Source organism: Sorex fumeus, unplaced genomic scaffold, assembly GCF_029834395.1.
Source record: "Sorex fumeus unplaced genomic scaffold, SorFum_2.1 ptg000006l, whole genome shotgun sequence".
Classification (NCBI taxonomy): Eukaryota; Metazoa; Chordata; class Mammalia; order Eulipotyphla; family Soricidae; genus Sorex; species Sorex fumeus.
In genome coordinates, this window is record NW_026606063.1 from 53,129,307 (window position 1) to 53,154,201 (window position 24,895).

Here is a 24,895-nt window from a genome sequence, read left to right on the forward strand (position 1 = left end):
CCCCAACAGTATAGTCTCTGAGCACAAAAAAAGAAGAAAGAACTAAGTATTACCAGATGCAATAAAAAAACAAGCAAAATGTTGCTCATTAATCTTCACTATTGACTAGTTTCTATATCATTTCTATTCTAAAATTCCTATTTTTTTTTCCTTCTAACTTTGCACTTAGTTTTTTCTTTTCCTAGTTGCTTAGGATGTTCAATTTCTTTTATTATACAAGTATTTACCATTATAAAATTCCCTTTAGACTGCTTTTGCTGCACCTTTAAGTGTTGGTATGTTGTGTTTCCATTCTCATTTAACTCAAAATATATATATATTTTTTGCTGCTTTTGTGGTGCTGGGGAAAAAAAAGGTTTCAAAGATGTAAGACATATGCGTTAGCACCATGTCATATCCCTAGCCAACAATGTTTTTTAAAATGCATATATATATAATTTTTTTTCTTTCATTTTCTTCTTTACTGCATTGGCTGTCTGATGGCATGATACCCTAATTCTAATTATTTATAAAATTTCCTGTTTTCTAGTTTTATATTATTATGGTAATAAAAATACTTAATATATAAGTATTTTTTAAGTTTATTGAACTTGCTTTGTAATATAATGTATTATCTATCTGGAGAATACTCCATGTGCAGAAGAGAGAGTATATTCAGTTGCTGTTAGTTGGAATGCTTTGAATATATCTGCTAAGTACATCTGCTCTAGCTGAGTACAATGTTTCCTGATTGATTTTCTGTCTAGATGATCTATTCATTGTTCAAAGTTGGGTACTAAAGTCATTGTTCAAAGATGGGCATTACTATATTGCATTTCTCCTTTCAAATCTGTTAATATATACCTTAAATATTCAGTTCTCTGGTACTGGGTATATAATCGGTGGTCTTAGTGAGATCTGCTGGAAGAATTCAAATAATTATAAGAGGTCACTAACCGAAAAAAAAAAGTGTGTATTCTCACCCTTCTATATAATTGAATGGTGGATTTTTTATCTGCTAGCATAACATGTAGTTGAAAAATTATTTTTGTACAAATTGTATAAGATTTAGTTGTATTTTCTAAAATTGTCAAAAATGTTCTACTATTATCAATTTATTTAAAGCTTTAAGAAATAAATTACAGGTCACTACTGAAAAAGAAAGAGTGACTGTATCTAGTAAAAAAGATAATTAAGGTAAAAAGAAGTAAAGTCAATATTCTGTGCCAAGTAATCAGAATGCTGACAAATTACTTTAACTCAAATTAGTTGAAAGTTAGTTTTTATTAAAATAATTTAGTAGACACACAAGGTATAGAATTTTGCTAGAACTATGCTATGCTGAGAACTTTCAAACAAGACTACAAGGAGAAAAGGAGTAACACTTGATATATTTTGTGCTATATCATCAAGGCAAGGCACCTTCACAAATTATTTCATTGAATCCAAGCAATCACACAGCCATATAGCAATTTACAGAGCCAGGTTTCATTTTACATAGAAGCTGAATTTCCCAGTTGCTACAGTGAGCTGGTCCAGGTCACAGAGCTTGTGTTTAAATGAATAGATACAAGTGTAAGCCCCATGAAAATATGACATTATATATAATTTGAAGCTCTGTCCATTTATCAATTTTTGTTAAATTAAAATGTTTGGTCAAAACTACCTACAGTAGAAATACAGTGTAGGTCCTGATTTTGCATTTCTTCCAGTTAAATGATTTTTACATGTTTATAGGATTTTTATAAAAGAAAAAAAATGCAATAGAGACTCATATTATAGCCACAAGACAGACAAAAAAATTAATTTTTTATTATTAGGGTCTTTAGAAAAAAAGCTAACTCTTAAAGTAAAACTGATTTAACAGTAGAAATATTTTCATCTACCTAACTGTCCATCACTGAAATACAGCCACAGTTTTAAAACTGATCTTTTGTGAAAGCAAATAAATTAGTCAATAATTTTTATTATAAATATAATTTAGACACTAATTTTAGGACATATAATATAGCCAGTGATTTCAAGACACATCTTATTTTAGATACACTGTATTTAAGGAAGTTCAAAATCACCAAGTATGTATTTGTGTGTCTGTGTTTGTGTGTTGGGGTTGGGGTAGGGCGATAAATGGAATGAAGAGTGGCCATAAGGATAGATATCTAGATCCCTAATGAACTTAAATTACTTTTTAAATGCAACTTTTCTAAATTTGCTAACCATTTCCCTTAATCTGCAAATAAAAGGACAGCCTGGGTTGATTCACTTTACCTTAATCCCAGATTAAGAGAACTTTTTATTGCAGTTTCTCACATTTTTACATGGAATTCTTTTTTCCTTTCTATTCATTCAGGTATGTAATATATATATATTTATGCACATATATATTTATGTATATATTTATGTATATATAAAACAATGTTATGAAGTAGACAGTGCAAATAAAACAAGTCACCCAATACTGAGTTGAATTATTTTAAAAAGTTTTTTGCTTTAGAAAAAGTTCTCTTCTGACTGCCCTCCAAAAGAAAACATCAAATCTTATGTCTTTCAAAGACTTCTAATTTAAATATTTTATAGTTGAAACTGGAGCCATAGCACAGCAGGTAGGGTATTTGCCTTGCGCACGGCTGACCTGGGTTCCTCCATCCCTCTCCGAGAGTCCAGCAAGCTACCGAGAGTATCCCGCCCGCACGGTAGAGCCTGGCAAGCTCTCCTTGGCGTATTCGAAATGCCACAAACAGTAACAACAAGTCTCACAATGAAGACGTTACTGGTGCCTGCTCAAGCAAATTGATGAACAATGGGAGAACAGAGCTACAGTGCATAGTTGAAAAGGAGTTACTGCAGCCACTGAGATGTAATCCATCAAAAAGAACTGCCCCTTACCTGAGAATAAGGTACCAACATAACCACCACCAACATCAGGGCCTTCAAGAACCACCACAGCACATAGCTCATGGTCTCTCTTCTTGCCCATCAATAAACAGTCCTGGTGCGATACTACATAGCTATTTCTATCCAATCAGAGACTCTTCTTGGATATTCTTTGGTCCTAAGGGGTTCCTTGAGACTGTCAGAAGGGTATAATCATTGTCTGAGCTTTTTCTGCCAAATCTTTCTTGTCCCTCTTTTATTTCACTGTTGTCATACAGATCCCACTTCTTTTTTTTTTTTTTTTTTTTTTTTTTTTTTTTTTTTGCTTTTTTTTTTTTCCCCTTTATTTTATTTTATTTTTTTTAAAGTTGTAGATTTACAATTTTTTGTGCTTTGGTTTCAATTATACAATGATCAGATACCCATCCCTCCACCAGTGCCCATTTTCCACCACCATGGATAATATCCCTCCCACCCCCATCCCCCCATCCCCCCGTCTCTGTGGCAGGGAAATCCCCTGTGTTCTCTCTCTCCTTTTGGGTGTTGTGGACAGATCCCACTTCTTATCCAATTCTAATTCTGCTTCTTTTAACTCATATGTTACACATGGTCTTCCCTCAATAAAGTTTGTGCATCCCTAATCCAATCAGCATATATGTGAAAACCAGATCTGACATGGTTTGTCAGTTAATAAAGGTCTTGATTAAAAGCATTAAACACATAAAGGGAAAAAATAGCCCTTGATGATGACAAACATGGCTTTCTTATACTAGTTGTGCCATAAATTGAGTATTCTACCTCAGCAGCTCTGCGTAATGTTTACCACATTCTCATTTTCTACACTTAAGTTTAGCTTTTACTTCCCATCTCCTTTATATCTCACATATTTGTAAATTCTTTACCCTGTTTTATTTTTTCCCAGAAAGATGGAACACATTAACAAAGAGCATCCTGTGTTAGATAATTCTTCCTAAAGAATTCCATGGGAAAGGTCTTTGTTTTCAAAGGATACCCCCCTGGGTATACTCTAAACACACTTCTCTATTTCCTCCCACATTTCCTGAATTGATACATACATCCTCTTTGGATTTGCAACACATACCTCAATCCTATTCTAGTATGTGGATCCCTTTAAACACTGCAACCTAATAAATGACGTATGCCCTACAACCTGATAGAGATATCCATCAGTCTATAAACCTAAAGGAAACTACATTTATTAAATCTGATTCATTACTGCTTCTTAACTTCTTTTAGATTATGTCTCAAATCTACATACTTCTTATAGATTTAGATTTTCTTATAGATTTCAATTTAGAAAATCTTGTAGATTTTCTCCATTTTCTAATGTGAAAATAAAACATTATTTTAATGTTTGTTTATATTGAGGGCACACCCAAAAGAGTCCAGGGCAGGCTCTGAGTTCATAGATCATCCTGATGGGCACAAGGGACCATTTGTGCTGCCAATCATCAAACCTGGGTCAGACACATGCAAGGCAAGCACCCTAGTGGCTATATTATCTCTCCAGGCCCAAGACATAGTACTTTAGAAGAAACTCTTAAAGGAGAACATACAGATTTGCTCAGCCATTTTATAGATCATTATAGGGACAAACTTCATCATATTTGAATAAGGCGCAATTTCAAGATACCTTAATTTGAAACTCTTTGCAGTAAATTGTTTACTGACAACTGAAAGTCACTATATACTAAAAGGAAAATGAAGCACGCAATAAATATACAAAATATTTATAATCACAAAATGTCTATTAAAAACCTACATGTAGTCTCAGAGATACTACTACATTTAATATAAAAATGCTTTTAATATTATTATAAAGTATTTTTCTGAGACTTGATTTTGCCAGTAATGAAATACTATAAATTAAACCTGTATATTACACCATTATTTAGCCTAGACAAAAAAAAGCAGCCTCAAAAAGGCAATTTACTTTTCAAACATGATGTTTATAAAAATAAACAGGAAGATAGAGTTTTCATAAATATAGTTTGACCTTATCATTAGTGAGCTGTGAAAAGTATGCAGTTTCTATTTTCTGCTTTATGCAACATGTTCTTAATCTTTAAAAAAATTGTTTTATGTATTGGGTCTATTTTCTTATCCTAAATCTTATAAGTAGCTACTATTATTTTAAATTTAGGATATTATCCTTTTTAATTTATATCTAATATTCACTGAAAGTGAAAGAAAGACACACCCATCATATAAGGTGCGCCTTTGAATATCTATCTCTTCATTTTATCTACTATACCATCAGATCCAGTCTCATTCTCTTAAATAGTGCCATGAATTCAAACAGCATAACAAAACATGAAAGAATAAAATATTTTAATGACATTAGCATTCTGACACTATGACCTGCATTTCTCTTCCCTACACTGTAATGAATAGTGAATTGCCTAAAACCTCAGAAGCTATCAGTATATATCTGAGAAAAACTATATTTATTAAATCTAATCCATGACCATTTCTTAAATTCTAGAATGTGTCCTAAATCTATATAATTCTTGGTGAGAAAATAAGATACAGGGTATTCTTTTGTCATTAACATATTAAAATATTATTTTCCATATTATTACTAATTATTGTGTGCCTGATATTGATCTAAGCTGCTAACATTCAAATCATCTGATTCTTATTATATCAATTAGAGTCCTACCTGCAGTACTATCTCTCCAGCTCTGAGGGAGGTACTGATATTCTTGTTTTTGGAGACAGAAATGGAAGCACAGAGGGGTAAAATAATGTGGTGGTTAAGAATACAAAGCTAACAAGATAAAAGCAAAAACTAAAAATCCAGGGAGTCTGATTTCAGAGTTCATACCTTAAATATTTTACAGAGAATTCCTAACATAATTGAAAGATGTACAAATGGTTACAATTTTATTCTATGATATTTTTATTTGGAATCAGGAGAAATTAGATATGTTCACCTTTATATGTTTTCTTTCTGATTCTTACCAAGGAAATTAAAATAATAATAAACAAATAGAACATAATGAAATAGAGATACTACCACTAACTGCTCAGAGGTTCTATGTGTAAAATAAGTCATGTTAGAAATGAAATGAGAAGCTCTAGTGATAGTACAGCAGGTAGGGTATTTGCCTTGCATGCAGCTGGCCTGGGTTCGATCCACAGTATTGCATATGGGCCCCCAAGTACCACCAGGAGTAATTCCTAATTGTAGTGCCAGGAGTAAGACCTGAGATCGCTGGGCGTGTCCAACCCCCTCCAAAAAAATAAAAAACGAACATGGACTTCTCGCTGGAGTGTGGTGGCAGGTGTAATATATTAAAGAAAAAGAAAAAAAAATCTTTTTTTTTTTTTTTGCTTTTTGGGTCACACCCAGTGGTACCTAGGGGTTGCTCCTGGCTCTGTACTCAGGAACTACTCTTGGTGGTGCTTGGGGAACCATATGGGATGCTGGGGATTGAACCTGGGTTGGCCGTGTGCAAGGCAAATGCCCTACCCGCTGTACTATCATTTCAGCCCCAGAAAAGTCCATATTCTTATAGCTAGCATATTTGCACAGTATTCTGATACTCTTTTTACATTTTACAAGGATCTAATCTGATTTTAAATCAGTCTTCTTAATAAACCAACATTAATAATACATTTTCATAACAGAACACTATTAAGTATGCTCGAGCAGCCCCAGTAACATTGTGAGACTTATTACTGTGTTTGGCATATCAAATACGTCACGGGGAGCTTGCCAGGCTTTGCCATGTGGGCGAGATACTCTCAATAGCTTGCCAGGCTCTCAGAGAGGGGCAGGGGTGGAGGAATCGAACTTGGGTTGGCCATGTTGGCTGTGTGCAAGGCAAACACCCTACCTGCTGTGCTATCGCTCCATCCCACTATTAAGTATATGTAACATAAATTATATATACAATTTCAAATTTATTTATTAAAGTGGAGTATAATTAAAAAAAAACAATGTAGTACTAACACATTACAGAATGACAACTAAAGAACCAGGAAGATAGTACTGCACATACGGTGCTTGCCTTGCATGCAGCCAACCCAGGTTTGTTCCCAGGCACCATATACAGTTCCCAAAACCCTGAAAGGAGTGATCCCTGAATGCAGAATAACAGATGGAAATGAAAGTTGAGGCTGACTATTTTTACATGACAAACTGAAAGAATCTCAAAACAATGTCTGTAGAACTAATCTAGGATTACCAGATACACATGCAAGCTATTAAACCCCAAAATATTTATATGGATAAATTAGACTGAGACAATTCAGTGAAAGTGTTACTATGAAATATTAACATATTTCATAATTAATAACATAATATTAAAATATTAACATTCTAAAATATTAATTTTAGAAGTTTAGCAACTATAAATAGGAATTTTTTCAGTCTATTTAACTGAAAATAGACAGCACAACCTCACTAGGTAGAAGGGGTAAATGTGCATGTTATGGTGTGTGAAAAGGGAATACAAATATACATGGTTTAATCCACAGTATATGCCTATCAAGATGAACCAAAACACTTTAGTCTTAGCAGCTCTTTTCCATCTAGAAATACTATGGCATCATCAAACTAGACATATAATACTACTATGAAATAGTTTGAGAGGTATGTTACTAGAACTAATTAGATCTATATTCTTTTCAGTGAAGGAAACGCTTAAAATAGTAACTACATCATTTGCACATACCATACAAAATTCTTATACAAATTCACATTCCCTCTTACAAGTAACTGTGATTGATAAATGGATTATGTTAGAATTCCCTCTAGCAAACAGTGAACAAGGAGCTTTAATGAGGCTTATGACCTTACCCTATGGATATCCCAGAGAATCTGAATGCAAGTATTTTGCCACCAGACAGATGTGTCACAAACTGCTCCCAGATCATTACATTATTTTTTTTTGCCCTGTTTAAACTTTTTGATGTCCTTAGTTATGTAACAAAAAAATAAGAAACTTTGAAGACATTTTAAGAAATACTACTTTGCCCCAATACCAGAACGAGTTTCCAAAGAGCTGAGAGGATAGGGTGCAGTGTGGGTTACCCTCCCCAGAATCCCTGCCCCCAGCTATGGGACTACAACTCTCTGCTGCTTTGGTTTAAAGTCTCTGCCTTTAGAGCAGTCCTTTACCAGATACACGGGACTGCTATATTTTTAATCAAATAAACTGGAGATGAGACCATGAAACATTTTTTAAAAAAAAAAAATACTACTTGGTCAAAAAGAATTAGGTATTTGGAAATAGGGTTTTTATAACAGATTTTTGGAGTTAGAAATAATTTTTGAGATTACTAACTCAAGACTCATGTTTTATAGATTAGAAAGCTAAAACCTACACAGGCTAAATGATTTCCAGAAGGCTGGAATTCTCAAAGTGAGAGCTGAAACTGAAACCTGGTCTCATAACTTTCAGTTCACCAATAACCCCCAGAAGTCAAACAAATGTTCTTAAAAATCACAGGTTTCCTAAGTCCACTTATCACTTAGATGTTGAAATGAAGAACTGCTCTTCTAGCAGTGAGAGCTATCCTCTTCAATTTCACAGGCAGCTTTGGGGCAAAAACACATGGAACTTGGTAGTGTCAAGCAGGTGAACCACCAAGGTATTTCTGGCACTAAGTGAGATGACAGATATTTTATCAAGATTGGCCTCACTTCTTGGAAGGCCAATAAAGCATTTCTTGAAGAGTTATTACAAAAGCAATACTAACCTCAGAGCTGTGACGAAAGTAAGGAAGGGAGAGAGTACAGCTATTATATTATATGGAGTTCAGTCTAGATCAGAACATAGAACAACATTAAGTACGACATGCATGCTTACGTGCTTGAAAATCAGAAACTAAAGGAATTCAGATAAGGAACTCAGTACAGACCAAGACCTTCAAAATTAGCTTCATGAAAGAGCAAGGGTATAACTAGAACATTAAAATTTAAAAAAAAATTTTTTTTGTTTACACTGTGCTTCTTATCAACAAAAAGGTTGTCATTCATAAATGAGGAAGGCATTTGCACCACCAAAACAGATGTGTACAAACTACATTCACTAGTGACACGGCAGATAGAGTCAAATGGGTAACACTAAAAGGCAAAACTATCAATTAATCTATTGCCTCTGTGAAGACAATCTATCACTTCTGTTAAGACCATAATAAGACTCATTCACTTTCCAAATATTGTATCAGCACTCATAAACCTAACTTTCTAGCAATCTATTGTACATTACCATGTGAATTTCAAAGTCAGTGAGGTTTTAAACAGAATTTCAAAAAGATAGTTTGTTTAAGAGTATGTGTTTACTTATCTATACTTATATTAACTAATATTATCTATGAAATATAAATTCTTTGTTTGTTTTGGGACAATACCCAGCAGGGTAAGACAACAACCCTATAAATATAAAATTTTTATTTAAAAAATAATACATAGAACAAAGTAGGCCCCTAAAAATAAAGATAATAAAAATCATATTTTTAAAAATTAGGGGCTGGAGCAATAGTACAGCGGGTAGGGCATTTGCCTTGAACACGGCCGACCCAGGTTCTATTCCCAGCATTCCATACGGTCCCCCAAGTACCGCCAGGAGTAACTCTTGAGTGCAAAGCCAGGAGTAACCCCTGTGCATAACTGGGTATGACTCAAAAAAAGCAAAAACAAACAAACAAACAAAAATTAATGAGGTACACAGAGGTGTCTTTGAGATGTCACAGACCACTGTCACTGTCACTATCACTGTCCTTTCGTTGTTCATCGATTTGCTCGAGCAGGCCCAGTAACATTGTGAGACTTGTTACTGTGTTTGGAATATCGAATACTCCATGGGTAGCTTGCCAGGCTTTACCGTGCGGGTGAAATACTCTCGGTAGCTTGCCGGGCTCTCTGAGAGGGGCGGAGAAATCGAACTTAGGTCGACCATGTTGGTTGCGTGCAAGGCAAACGCCCTACCCGCTGTGCTATCGCTCCAGCCCACAGAAGGAATGAAAAAAAAAATAAGAAAAGACTACATTAAATTAAAAGATTGCTGTTCATCAAAATAAATTCAAGCTAAATTAAAAGACACGCTACTGAATGGGAGAAAATATGTGCACACAATACACTAGATAAAGAATTAAAATCCAAGATCTCAAAGCAGTAACAAAATTCAACAATAAAAAAAAACAAACAACCCTTAAAAATTGAACTGAAAGAGTATAATAAAACAAAATCAAGAGTGCAATGGGGGATGGAGCAATAGCACAGCGAGATAGGGCATTTGCTTTGCATGCAGCCGACCTGGAATTGATTCCCAGCATCCTATATGGTCCCCTGAGCACTACAAGGAGTAATTCCTGAGTGCAGAGTCAGGAGTAACCCCTGAGCATCACTGGGTGTGACCCAAAAAGAAAAAAAAAGAGTGTAACAATATAGGAAAGAATACATAATGTATATGTATATATATACACAAATATATATACACACATACAAACATATATATAATTGCCAAAGTATCTATACCTAATACAAAATTTAAGATTTTTGAAAGAAAAAAATTACACAAAATTAGACCTTCATCAAGGCATAAAAATATAAGGCAAAATTAAATAAAAATTAACTGTAAGAAAACAACCACTGAAGTAGAAGAAAATTTAGAAGAACTAAGAGACACAAAAATGCAGATCACAACACCAACACTTGTGAAAAACTAGAATGATGGTAACTTCTTACATTTATCTGGCCATAGATGAATAAGCTTAGATAATCAATTTCATGTAGAGAGTTAAAGAAAACTACTTCAGGGAAAAGCAGCAGAATCAATGCTTTCACATACAAAACCCAAACTGTATCAATGTTACTATAGAGCATTAAAAAAGTAAAATAAAAAAATTAATACAGCTTCCAAATTCTTTTCATGAACCGAAAGACTACTAAGTATAAAAATTACATCCATAAGGTACATTTAAGACAAGATCAGCAAAACCCTCCACGACATTGAAGCTAACGGTATCTTCAAAGATGACACGCCAATAGCCAAGCAAGTAAAAACAGAGATAAAAAACAAATGGGAATATCTTAAACTAGAAAGCTTCTGAACCTCAAAAGAAACAGTGACCAAAATACAAAGACAGTCTACAGAATGGGAAAGGATATTCACCCAATATTCATCTGATAAGGGGTTGATATCAAGGATATACAAGGCACTGGTTGAAGTCCACAAGAAGAAAACATCCAACCCCAACAAAAAATAAGGTGATGAAATGAACAGTATTTTTCTCAAAGAAGAAATCTGAATGGCTAAAAGGCACACGAGAAAATGCTCTACATCACTAATCATCAGGGAGATGCAGATCAAAATAACAATGAGATATCATCTCACACCACAGAGACTGGCCCACATCCAAAAGAACAAAAGCAACCAGTGTTGGCATGGATGTGGCAAGAAAAGGACCCTCCTTCACTGTCGGTGGGAATGCCGACTGGTTCAGCCCTTTTGGAAAACAGTATGGACGATTCTCAAAAAATTAGAAATTGAGCTCCCATTTGACCCAGCAATAGCACTCGTGGGAATATATCCCAGAGAGGCAAAAAAGTATAGTCGAAATGACATCTGCACTTCTATGTTCATTGCTGCACTGTTTACAATAGCCAAAATCTGGAAAAAACCCTAGTGCCCCAGAACAGATAACAGATTAAAGAAACTATGGTACATCTATACAATGGAATACTATGCAGCTGTTAGAAAAGATGAAGTCATGAAATTTGCAAATAAGTGGTTCTACATTGAAAGTATCATGCTAAGTGAAATGAGTCAGAAATAGAGGGAAAGACATAGAAAGAGACTGCACTCATCTGGGGAATATAAAGTGACAGAATGGGAGTCGAACACCCAAGAATAGCTGAGATAAGTACCCGGAGGTTTGCTCCACATCTTGGAAGCTGGCAGCACATGCTTGGGGAAAAAGCAGCTCAAATAGAGAAGGGAACACCAAGTAAAGGATGTTTGGAGGACCTGCTCAGGATAGGGGATGCATGCTAAAAGTAGACTGTAGACGGGCATGATGGCCACTCAATACCTCTATTGCAAACCACAACACCCTAAAGAAAAGAGAGAGCAAAAGGGAATGCCTTTCCACAGAGGTGGATTGGGGTGGATGTGGGATGGGAGGGTTACTGGGATCACTGGTGGTGGAGAATGGGCACTGGTAGAGGATCAGTGCTTGATCATTGTATAACTGAAACCCAAGCACAAAAGTTTGTAAGTCTACTATTGTACCTCATAGTGTTTCACTAATAAAAATTAAATTTAAAAAAAAGTTACAGACCACCATTACTTACAATTAACGATATGAAGGTGCTATATATTTGTGAACATATTTTAAACTATATTTAAAACTATATGACATAATAAATTGGGATATAATGATCCAATGTTAGAGGCACTCAGATATATCTGAGGGAAAGATTATATTCAAGAAAAATATATAAGATTTTGACAGAATATTCAGTTCATGAAGTTAAAAAACACATAGAAATTGATGATTATGTCATGAACATGAATATAAACATAGACATTTGCATATAATTCATACATGTAAGCAACACCATAATCCCAAAGCTAACACCACATTTAATGGGATATTGCCACTAAGATGAGCAGAAGGTAATGATGACCATTAATTCCAATACAGCTGTTCAATTAATAGGCACACTAGACAATGCAGTTAGAAAAAAACAGTTAATATAAGAACTGGAAAATAAGAAAAACTGTACCTATTTGTTTATTGTATGTAAGTCTCCTAAGAAATATCTAGAAAGTTATTACAAATAATTCAGTAAATAGGAAATAAAAAGTCACAGAAATTAACAAACTTTATATACATATAATCATTAAGAAGATAAGATGGTAAAACAAAACTGAACTCACAAAATCAATTAGAATAGATTAATATTTAGGAATAAGCAAAAAATACAAAAACTATGTGTGAGACTAGAGAGAGAAACCTTTTCCTGTAGTCAACCCAAATTCAATCTCTGGCTCCCCATGCATCAATGCATCCCCCATGCATCAATCATGGTCCCCCATGCATCGCAATTGTGCGCTGGAGACCCAATGCATTGCTAGTGTGGCCCAAGCAATGCCTGGCATAGCAAGGACCAAGCAGCACCACATTCGTGGCCCCTCACATTGAACCTCTAGCCTGGTTATCTGATAATCACTGGGAGAGGTTCCCAGGTCTCCTGAGTACCACTTGGGAGACCCCCAACCCCACCTCATGAAAAGAAAAACTATTTATGAGAAAAGGTCTAAATATTCCAGAAGACACAAATGTAAAGCTGATAAAATTGGAAAATACTCCTTGCTCTTGATTAGGATATTTTAGCATTATAAAGATTCCAGATTTTCTCTAAAGAAAATGCCCAGTATTTTTTTAAATAATCCTCAACAAAAATACATAAAAAATGTGACTAAGAGAATATACATAGAAAAATATTTCTATATATTTTATATACTTTTATATAAAGATAAAAAAGTGCTGAAAAAAGAAGCAACAAAGTTTACTAAAACTACAATTTTTAACAGCTACATTAACACGCATTACAAAGTCTTAGAAATTAACACAATATGGCATCAAAGTGTAAGCAGGCCAACCAATATTTCTTATATATTTCTATTTCTATAGGAATATATGAGAAATACAGAAATAAACTCAGGTACATGTGGCAATTTAAACTGTGATAATATGGCACTGAATCTCAATGAAGAAAAGACTTTAAAAAAAAAAGCAATGAGACCAGAGCGATGTTCCCAAAGCAAAGTATTATCTGCATTGCATGTAGCCAACCCAGGTTCAATCACCAGCATATCATCTGGTCTCATGAGCACCTTCAGGAATAATTCCTGAGCTCAGAGCCGGGAGTAATCCCTGAACACAGCCGGGTGTGGCCCTAAAGAAACAAAAAATAAATAGTGTGGGAAAAACCATTTAGAAAACAGAAAATTTGGTCTGTTCTCCTGTAATGCAAAATATTATAAGTAAATAAAATGAAAATGTAAAAATGAAATCTTAAAACAACTCACATAAACCTAAGGACAGGGTTATGATTCATAACCGTGGTTATGAACTGTGACTCAATATCCATAGTAAACAAAAATTTATCAATTTGTACTGAATTTTTTAAATTTACATTTCAACTGAAAATAAAACATCACAGACACAATCAAAAGAAAGAATATATTTCCCAGTTTCTCAGTTACCTTTCATAAAATTTTTATATACATACATTTGAAATTTATCAAATTTTTCTATTAGTGTTATATCTTCTAAATAATTTTATCTAGAAATTTTCTTCCTTGAGACAAGAGAGAAAACACAGAGCTTAAGGGATCTGCCTTGCATGCAGCCAAACCTGCAATCTCTGAAATCAGCTATTTTCACTTATTAGTATTTATTTACTGTTTCTCTATTTCTTTTCATGGCTTGACAGTTTTTAAGGTAAATAAAATTTCATTGTCCAGATGTACCACAGTTTATTTATTCATCCATCCACCCACTGCAGAATATCTTGGTTGTCTCCAAGTTTTTGCACTTAAGAACAGTGTTGCTATAAAAACCTGCGCATAGATTTTTCTATGGATACAAGGGTTTTTTTTTTTTTAATTAGTTCGGTGGTTTACAATACATTAATAATGGTTTCTCATTTTGTGGATATAAGTTTTCAGTGATTATCCAAATATGCATTCTCACTAGCAATGAGTTTCTTTTGCTCCACATCCTCATCAGCTTTTGAGGGTATACTAGCCACAATTCAAGTCTGAATAGTCACATGTAGCAAAGGGCTACTATTCTGCTTAGTAACATATGGAAGCTTTTCACCATCACAGAAAATACTATTAAGAAATGCTTTCTTATCCAAAACTTAACTGTTTACACAGAGAAAGATGAACTAATGTGACAAACTTTATTTCCCAATAATCAATACCTCTCCCATTAGATTCTGATGAATCTTTATATTTGCGCAAAAATTCAAATTCTTCCCACCCACTTCTCAATTATGTCTTTTAAATGATTTAACACCTTTGATTTTCAGTTTCCTTATCCTAATTAATTGTTAATTTACTGAAAATACTGGAGCAACAGCACAGCGGTAGGGCGTTTTCCTTGCTCGTGGCTGGCTGGGCCAAGCCGGATTTGATTTCTCCGCCCCTCTCGGAAAGCACGGCAAGGCACAGAGAGTATTTTGCCCGCACAGGAAAGCCTGGCAAGATACCTATGACGTATTCGATATGCCAAACACAGTAACAACAAGTCTCAAAATGGAGACATTACTGGGCTCGCTCAAGCAAATCGATGAGCAATGGGAGGACAGTGCTACAGTGCTATCGCAAAGATTTAATCAGATACAAAATATAAAATAAATGACAAAAGTCTTTAGGTTAAGTCCTGATTTGTATATTTTTCTGAGTTACAAAATAGAGTTTTGAATGTCTAATTGAACATTCTTGATGCATGCAAGAGCTTAGTAATATATTTACCCGATCTGGATTTTTATAACCCAAAAGTAGATTTGCTGCTTTTATATCTCCGTGAACATACTCATTTTCATGTATATATTCCAGTACATCCAACTGTAAAAGGAAATACATAATATTATAGTTAAATTAATGTTTATGTAGCACTCATGATCTTGAACATCCTGAATAAAGATTTATATAATAATGACAAAAGTTTTTCACAATCATGGATCTATTCTAAAATATGACAAGGACTGGCCACTCATCCTAGGGAAGTTAATCTTAGCTGAATGAATTAATCCCCAAGACTCATGTTTTAATTCAACCTCAAATGGAAAGAAACAAAAGTTGAACAATGCCTATGATCCTGACAATCTAATAGCCAATTCATACCTATGAATTGAGAAAAGAGAAAAAAAAATCACAGTTAGAGATGATTGTAAAAGAATCATAAAATTCACTCTGAAGTTTCTTACCAAACAATAATTACAAATCAGTTTTAGAGAATCTTAATATAAAACACCAAGTCCAGTGCACGGAGGAACGCATTTTACCCCACGTAATACTTCTTAACTTCATTTTTGAAGCCCTTGAGCATATAACTTATACCGTGTGCTCAAAAAACATTTGCTGGCTGGCTAGATGAATGAATGGAAGAATGAGAATATTAATGGGTTCTATTTGCCACATACCAACCTGGCACGAGTAGTTTTATTCTACTTAAAATGGAAAAAATAAAACGGAACTTAGGCAAATGAAACACAAACAAGATAAGACAAATATGTGGTATAAACAAAGTGTGTGCATGGGTGCTATTAAGATTTTATTGCTTCTTATTTGGCAAAGTATGTATTATTCATTACCACACTAATTATTGCCACTATCCCAAACTCACTATAAAAACTTTATAGTACCCCCATACCATCACATGTTTAGTATAAAAAATAACATATTTTGCTGTAGTTTACATTGCTAAAAAATATAAATGATAAAGAGTTTACTTACATAATGCACACTTGATCTGATACATAAAAATGCTGGGAGGAAAAATATCAAACTGTAGAACCAATGCCTAATGGAGTTTGTAGTGCCAAACACAGTACATTCTGTCACTTACAGAGCCCACTGTTATCAATTTTGCCAAAATAGCCTCTATTTTCAATAACTGACATTTTCAGGGCAATAATCCTTCATTTTCTCATAATTGTACAAAGGGAAAAGATTTGTATATTGTAATAGGCAAATAATCTGAAAATGGAGCATGTGAAAATCAGTTATTTCTTCTTACCATTCGAATACCGAGCTGCAGGACAGTAGACTTTTTAAAAGTGCCATTCCGGTCTGAAATCTTCTGTAAATCTATTCCTAGTCTTTCCATTACCATAAATCTGTAACTGTAAGAGACAGCAAAAGGATCTTAAGATAGCAATGCACGAAATGATTAACAAATTTGATTCATGAAAAAATATTCCAAACCTAACAACAACTTATGATGCAATCTGACCCATTGAATGAATATGCATTAATCTTACTATTCTTTTACTCAGTATTTACTTTATAATTAGTTTTCAGTAGAAAAGAATGTTGGGCCAGGGGCTGGAGTGATAAGCACAGCGGGTAGGGCGTTTGCCTTGCATGTGGCCAACCTGGGTTCGATTCCCAGCATCCCATATGGTCTCCTGAGCACCACCAGGAGTAATTCCTGAGTGCAAAGCCAGGAGTAATCCCTGTGCATCGCCAGGTGTGACCCGAAATGCAAAAAAAAAAAAAGGAAAAAAAAGTCAGACCAAAGAACTAGTCTTTAATAACAAAAAAGTACTCTTTCTAAATTAAATATCTACTGATAAATAATCTAATTTATCTTTACTCCATCATCTTTCTCATCTTTTGGGATTAAACAAATCATTGTCCATACAATTTCGTGTTTGTGTATTTCTTGAGCTTTTAGAATTATATATACTTTATACATTTCAACATGTCTGTTTTTTAATGCATCACTTGCTTTTCTTGTTTGCCTCTTCACTTACCTGTCACTGTCACGGTCCTCCCGTTGTTCATCGATTTGCTCGAGCGGGCCCAGTAACATTGTGAGACTTGTTATTGTGTTTGGCATATCCCATACATGACGGGGAGCTTGCCAGGCTTTGCTGCGCGGGCGAGAAACTCTCAGTAGCTTGCCGGGCTCTCCAAGAGGGGCGGAGGAATCCAACTCGGCTCAGCTGTGTTGGCCACATGTGAGGCAAACGCCCTACCTGCTGTGCTATCGCTCCAACCCTTTCACTTACCAGCCACAATTATTTATCTATACACATACAATTTAGTTTTGACTTTGTTTTTAAAAAGCCTGGTCTTTTCTAGATGTATTTTTCTTCAACATACTTTTCCCAATAATCTATAATTTAAATATTTTCTTTTCGTTTGTAACATTTAAAGAACATATGCAAAAACACTGACCTGGGAGTTAATCTACTTACCTACAAAATAAATAGATCATCTAGATTTAAAAGGTTATTGAAGAGAAAAAATGGATAACTAACAGACTGATTTACATGCAATAACTAGTCATATTTGGTAGCTTTAAAAGCAGTTGTAGAAAGTCATTGTTGTGTGTGAAATTTCCTCTCGTGGGCTGTGAAAACTCCTCTCCAACTCTCTCTAACTTGCTCTACAATGCTCTCCGTGACTCCTTTCCAATCTCCCCAGCCACTCTTACTCTCAGCTCTCAGCCTTCTCTCTAACTCGCAACCTTCTCCTATAACTCTGTGTCTCTTCTCTCTGTCTCTGTCTCTTCCCTCAATTTTCCTCGAGCTCTCTCAATCTATTCCTGTCTCCTGTCTCTCTCTGTGTCTCCTCTCTTCTCCTGTCCTCTCTGTCTCTATGTCTTCCTCGGTCAATCCCTCCTTTCTCCCAGCAACCACTTTTATTTCTTCTCTCTCATACCTCCCCAATTACGCCTGCCCGTGGGAAGTGCAATCAAAATGTTTTCCCAGTCTTCCCGACCACCTGCAGCCCACAAGGGCAAAACAGCCCTTAAGTTGTGTTTCTCTTCACCCTAGACCTGCAACTTGATTAACATCTTTAATTCTCCTTCCTAATATTTACCATTCTGTACTGACACAGTAACAACTTTTTTAAAAAGTAACAACTTTTAGGGTTTCAGGTGACTCTCCTGGAGATATCTCACCACAGACTCAGACTACAGTGCTCAAGCCGGATCAATCATTCTTAACCCCCGCAGGGTCCAAATCTGGTTATTTCTTTTGGATCATGACAGAATTTGTCCAAGACCGAGCTTTTAACTTATAGTTAAGCATTATGGCACTTTGGCCAGGTCCATTTCAATGCCAGGGTAGCTACCTCAGAGCTTGCCCTGGGTCCATCCAGTCCCTTGTTGGGACACTGCTTGGGGGATCTAGGAAGTAAGACTTAAGTCAAGAGCAGATGTCCAGGAGGTACTATTATCTGGAGTCAATCAACTCCCAATCCACAGCCTTGTCTTTTTAACTGTCTTCCTGTGCCCATACAAAAGCAATTGCTCTGAAATAACTAACATGCAAAGGACATTAAGGAGAAGAGAAAGATAATATTTGTAAGTCAGAGTCCGATCAGGAGACAAAGCCAACAACGGTCAAGTTGGGGGGTCAATTAACAAACACAAACCCCCAGCAGTCAGGGAGGAAGGACAAACCAATATTATCCTACAGTTGTGTTTCTCCCCAAGAGAGAGTTTAGTAAATTCTCTCCTCTTTAAGGACTCCTAGCTAAGAGTACAATAAAAATATGGGGATATTAATTCTGATTTAAACTATAAAAACTGATCTTGAATGCAGGTATGTGTTCTTATTCTCCCTACCTTCCCCATTTCCCTCCTATTCCCACAACCCTCTCACTGCCACCACTTTTTCTTCTAGAGGAAACAAACCATCATGTCTTTAAACATTCATGTTGTCTATGGAAAGACTCACCTGATAAGGATTTGAAACCTGTGGACAATCACATGAGTAAATTTAGAAGCATATTTTATTGGGTGTGCCAACAGCCACATGACATGAGTGACCCTGAAAGCAAATCCTTCCCTAGTTGAACCCTGGCATAACTTTAGCCTCACAGACACAGACGCAGACTACACCACTTCAGGAGAAGTCCTGAGATAGAACTCAGTAAATTAATTATGGATTCCTGATGCATGAAAATTGGAAATTTTCAAGGTATTTTGCAACACTTATGTTTAGGGTAATTTGTTATATGTCAACATATACCCAAAAGACCACATAAATGATAGTCATAGGACATATTTTATATAATAATTCCACTTTACCTTCTTCCCTTAAATTCAGTAATACCAGATCCATAAAATAAAGGAATTCCTAAGTAATCAAGTTGTTTCAGTTCTATCCATCTTTTCACTGCAAAGATAAATTTAACATTATTTTAGAAAAATACTTCCCACTTTCCCAGAGATACTTCCTTATTGAGCTAATATCCTTAATCAAAATTAAAGCTTTCTAGAAAATTTAAAAGATAAACATTTATATAAAACATTTACATATAAATATATAAAAAACTTTTATATGGAAAACACTATATATAATACAAAAATATATCCAGCAATTTAAAAATGAAATAAATAATAAACAAAGTATCACAATCTCATAAAATTCATGAATGTTTCTATTCATTAAAAAAAATATTCTTTTGTACACTTGTTAAATTTTTAACTAACCATATACTACCAAACAATCAGTATGGAAATGTCTTCTTTTCCTGTTAAAAATCTAAAGCCATAATATTAAAAAAATAGAAATCAGACATGAAAACGATTTTATTCTGAATTTGTTATATGGAACTTTTTAATTAAACTTTGTTTAAAACATCAAATATACTTAAATTACCAGGTACCGTACTTAGTTTTTCACTTTTCTACCATATATGTCTAATGTTTAAGACAACCCAACTGATAAACAATAAAATTTTATGGATTGTATTTGTTACTATGACATAGTTGAAACAGTAAAGACCATAATCAATGTTTAGATGGTGTTATTAAGGAATATGCGTTAAGTATTGATTCTAGACATCATTCTTTCTCCTAACCATAAAGGACCTTGAAAGTGCTAGTCATATCAATCTCCTTTATGTAGTCCATCCACACATATAGTATTTATAAAATATTTTTATTCTTTCTTGACTCTGTTCATACTCATTTCACATTCAAATTGTCTTACTAATAGTTCTTACCTCTTATTAGATTATAGCTCCAATTCCCCAACATTCAATTTTTTAACACTTTAATTTTATTTTCTAATTAATCCAAATGTTTAATCACTTTTATATATTTTACTTAATTCATTCTATAATCAAATCTTTTATTTTTACACCTACTACCCATTTTAGTATCTTTCCCTTACATCTTACCTATACAGATGCTTTTTTATAAATGAAAGCATTTCATCTTTTAAATTTATAGAACTCTTGGACCTTAGCTTTATAAAATAAAGGTAACGACTCTGATTTTAAATATATATATATATATATATATATATATATATATATATATGCCGACTGGTTCAGTTCTTTTGGAACACAGTATGGACAATTCTCAAAAAATTAGAAATTGAGCTCCCAATTGACCCAGCAATACCATTCCTGGGAATATATGCCAGAGAGCCAAAAAAGTACAGTCGAAATGACATTTGTACTTCTATGTTCATTGCTGCACTGTTTACAATAGCCAAAATCTGGGAAAAAACCCGAGTGCCCGAGAACAGACGAATGGTTAAAGAAACTTTGGTACATCTACACAATGGAATACTATGCAGCTGTTAGAAAAGATGAAGTCATGAAATTTACATACAACTGATTCTACATGGAAAATATCATGCTAAAGTGAAATGAGCCAAAAGGAGAGGGACAGACATAGAAAGACTGCACTCAACTGGGGAATATAAAGTAACAGAATGGGAGTCGAACACCCAACAATAGTTGAGATAAGTACCAGGAGGTCTACTCCAGGGCTTGGAAGCTGGCAGCACATGCTGGGGAAAAAGGCAGCTCAGATAGAGAAGGGAATACCAAGTAAAGGATGTTTGGAGGACTTGCTTAGGATGTGAGATGCATGCTGAAAGTAGTCTATAAACCGAACACAATGGCCACTCAATACCTCTATTGCAAACTACAACACCCTAAAGGAAAGACTGAGCAAAAGGGAATGCCCTGCTACAGAGGTGGGGTGGGGTGGGAGGTTTGGGGTGGGGGGTGGGAAGGCTACTGAGATCATTGGTGGTGGAGAATGGACACTGGTAGAGGGATGGGTACTTGATCATTGTATAACTGAAACCCAAGCACCAGTTTATAAGTCTACAACTGTACCTCATGATGTTTCACTAATAATTATAATAATGATATAATAATAATAATTATTTTCACTAAAAAAATAAAAATGCAAAATCAAAGTTGTCTATGTTATCAGAGTTAACTACCATTGTACAATAAAATTTCTAATTAAAAGTTTTTTTCTAGAGATCCAAAGAAACATAACAACACTCACATTAGGAAGCACATATACATATACAGAAGTAGTTTGGTTTACTAATTGTACTTACTACACTCTTTTTTTGCAGCTCTTTGATAAAATTTAAGTTCTGAAAATAATGGACCATTTTCTTGATATTCCTATAAAATAATTAAATTTCATTAGTTATTAAGAAAATTTACATTAAAGATAAAATTAGTTATTCACCTGTGAAAATGTTACTACAAATAAACATAATACTACTTGAATTATTATTTATAAACACTGGTACCATATTTCTACTATATGACCTCAACACTAAACTTGAAGAACTTCATTAAAATTTCAATGTATAATACCATGTCTACAAAGTTTAATACATGAAAAAAATTTCTTTTGAAAAGAACATACTAAAAGCAATGAGAATTGCAAACATACATGACATATGTACCAATATGAGCACCAGAGTGTAAACAATGCAAACTGAGGTATTTCAGTAACACACAATAACTTCACTAAGTGTATTCTGTATTTAATTCACTGAAGCATTAAGTTCACTGAGGCACAAGAAATATTAAGAAATGTAGGACCTCAACTCTGCCTTTAAAGATATTATAATATAGAGTAAGGAAGATAGAAATCAGATAAGGAGTCCAAGAGATAGCTGGCTAGAAAAGTTGAAAGGATGGTAGGTGAATGCCATGCCTGGTCCTCTTCCCCTCCCAGGTCAGTACATATCCCAATCCAGGATTCTGCTTTCCCCATGCATGCGCCCCAGACATCCTCTGGGACCCTGGGCTGCCCACCATCACTGAGCCTCTTCCTGTTCATCCCCATCCCCGTGCCCGGTCTTCTTCCCCTCCCAGGTTGTACTCCCCACATATATCAGGTACCCAGAGGGGGCGTGGCCTCTCCAGAAGTGGACGTGGCCTAGTTCTGGGCCTAGCTGCAGGTAATTACTCATACTCAGCAATCTTGTGTAACATCTCAGTCTCCATACCACCACACCAACATGAAGAAACAACGTAAATCCCCACCCCGAGGAGAGGACGATAAAAAGAGTCCAGAATCATCATTAGGTGTTACTCACTTAAGGAAGCTCTCTGAGAAAGAATTCAGATATGAAGTAATGTTCAATGAACTCAATGAAAAAGTGAGACAGATATCCAGTAAATTAAAGGAGGACATGAAAGAAACCACCAAGAAAATGAGAGCAGAAATTGGAAAGCTACGCACAGAAATGTCACAAATAAAAGATTTGGTAGATGAAATAAAAAACTCAGTGTGTGCCGTCAACAGTATAATGGCTACAGCTGAAGACAGAATCAGTGAGCAGGAAGATGAGATGCAGGAAGCCTAGAGGCAACAAAAAACAATGGCCAGAGGCCTCAAAATAGCTCTAGAGCGAATTAGAGTTCTAGGGGATGATTCCAAGAGGAACAACATTAGAATCATTGGAGTACGAGAAAGTCAGGGAAACAGTCTCATTGAAAAAGCCACGGTTAAACAGATCACTGTTGAAAAGTTTCCAGAGCTGGACAATGCAGGCATCCAGAGTCAAGGAGCCTGAAGGGTGCCAGCTAAAAGAGTCCCTAACACTCCAAGACATATCATAGTTAAAATGATGGATGCCACTGATAGAGACACAATACTGCAAGCAGCAAGATCAAAGAAGGAACTCTCATACAAAGGAGCACCTCTTAGATTCATAGCAGACCTATCAGAGGAAATCCTTCAAGCCCGAAGGCAATGGTGGGATATAGTGAAAAAAACTCACTGAAATGAATGCTTCACCAAGAATACTTTATCCAGGGGATGGAGTGATAGCACAGTGGGTAGGGCATTTGCCTTGCATGCAGCCAACATGGCCAACCCGGGTTCGATTCCCAGCATCCCATATGGTCCCCTGAGCACCGCCAGGAGTAATTCCTGAGTGCATGAGCCAGGAGTAACCCCTGAGCATCTCCGAGTGTGACCCAAATAGCAAAAAAAAAAAAAAAAAAAAAGAATATCCGGCTAAATTCTCACTCAAACTTGAAGGAATGGTACACTATTTTATGGATAAACAACAGCTAAGAAACTTCATAGACTCAAAAACAAACCTTAAAGAAGGGCTAAAGGGGCTACTATAAGACTAGAAAAACCCCTACAAGCACAACAAACCCTTACAGAAAGATGATACAAAACCCGATAAAAATAATTTCTCTCAATATCAATGGTCTAAATTCACCAATTAAGAGACACAGAGTGGCAAAATGGACTCAGAGACAGAACCCAACAAACAAGTAACATCTGAACAATCACAACAAACATAGACTCAAAGTCAAAGAATGGAAAACAACACTGCAAACAAATAAATCCCTCAACAAAGCTGGAGTGGCCTTACAAATATCGGACAACATAGATTTCAGGTTGAAAAAGATTAGAAGGGACAGTGAAGGTCATTTTTTTTTATACGTAAGGTAAGACAAGTTTGGCAAAACCCTCCACGACATTGACGAGAATGGTATTTTCAAAGATGACATGCCACTGGCCACGCAAGTGAAAACAGAGATAAACAAAAGGGACTATCTTAAACTAAGAAGCTCCTGCAACTCAAAAGAAACAGTGACCAAAATACAAAGACAATATACAGAATGGGAAAAGATATTCACCCAATACCCATCTGACAAGGGGTCAATATCAAGGATATACAAACCACTGGTTGAACTCCACAAGAAGAAAACATCCAAGCCCATCAAAAAGTGGGATGATGAAATGAACAGAAAATTTCTCAAAGAAAAAATCCAAATGCCAAAAAAGGCACATAAGAAAATGCTTTACATAACTAATCATCAGGGAGATGCAGATCAAAACAACAATGAGATATCATCTCACACCACAGAGACTGGCCCACATCCAAAAGAACAAAAGCAACCAGTGTTGGCGCAGATGTGGCGAGAAAGGGACCCTCCTTCACTGCTGGTGGGAATGACGACTGGTTCAGCCCTTTTGGAAAACAGTATGGACAATTCTCAAAAAATTA

The 24,895-nt window shown here is 35.2% G+C and overlaps 1 protein-coding gene across 1 annotated transcript in view; it reads right to left on the bottom strand.

Annotated features, from left to right (window-relative positions):
• VRK2 (VRK serine/threonine kinase 2) overlaps positions 1–24,895 on the bottom strand; it is a 100,830-nt gene that overhangs the window by 59,842 nt on the left and 16,093 nt on the right. Inside the window, exons 3-6 of the mRNA XM_056124332.1 lie at positions 21,962–22,031; positions 19,678–19,765; positions 16,648–16,753; positions 15,381–15,473 (exon numbers count right to left, since the gene is read on the bottom strand). Coding sequence (XP_055980307.1) covers positions 15,381–15,473; positions 16,648–16,753; positions 19,678–19,765; positions 21,962–22,031 — 357 coding nt within the window. The remainder of the gene's footprint in view (positions 1–15,380; positions 15,474–16,647; positions 16,754–19,677; positions 19,766–21,961; positions 22,032–24,895) is intronic.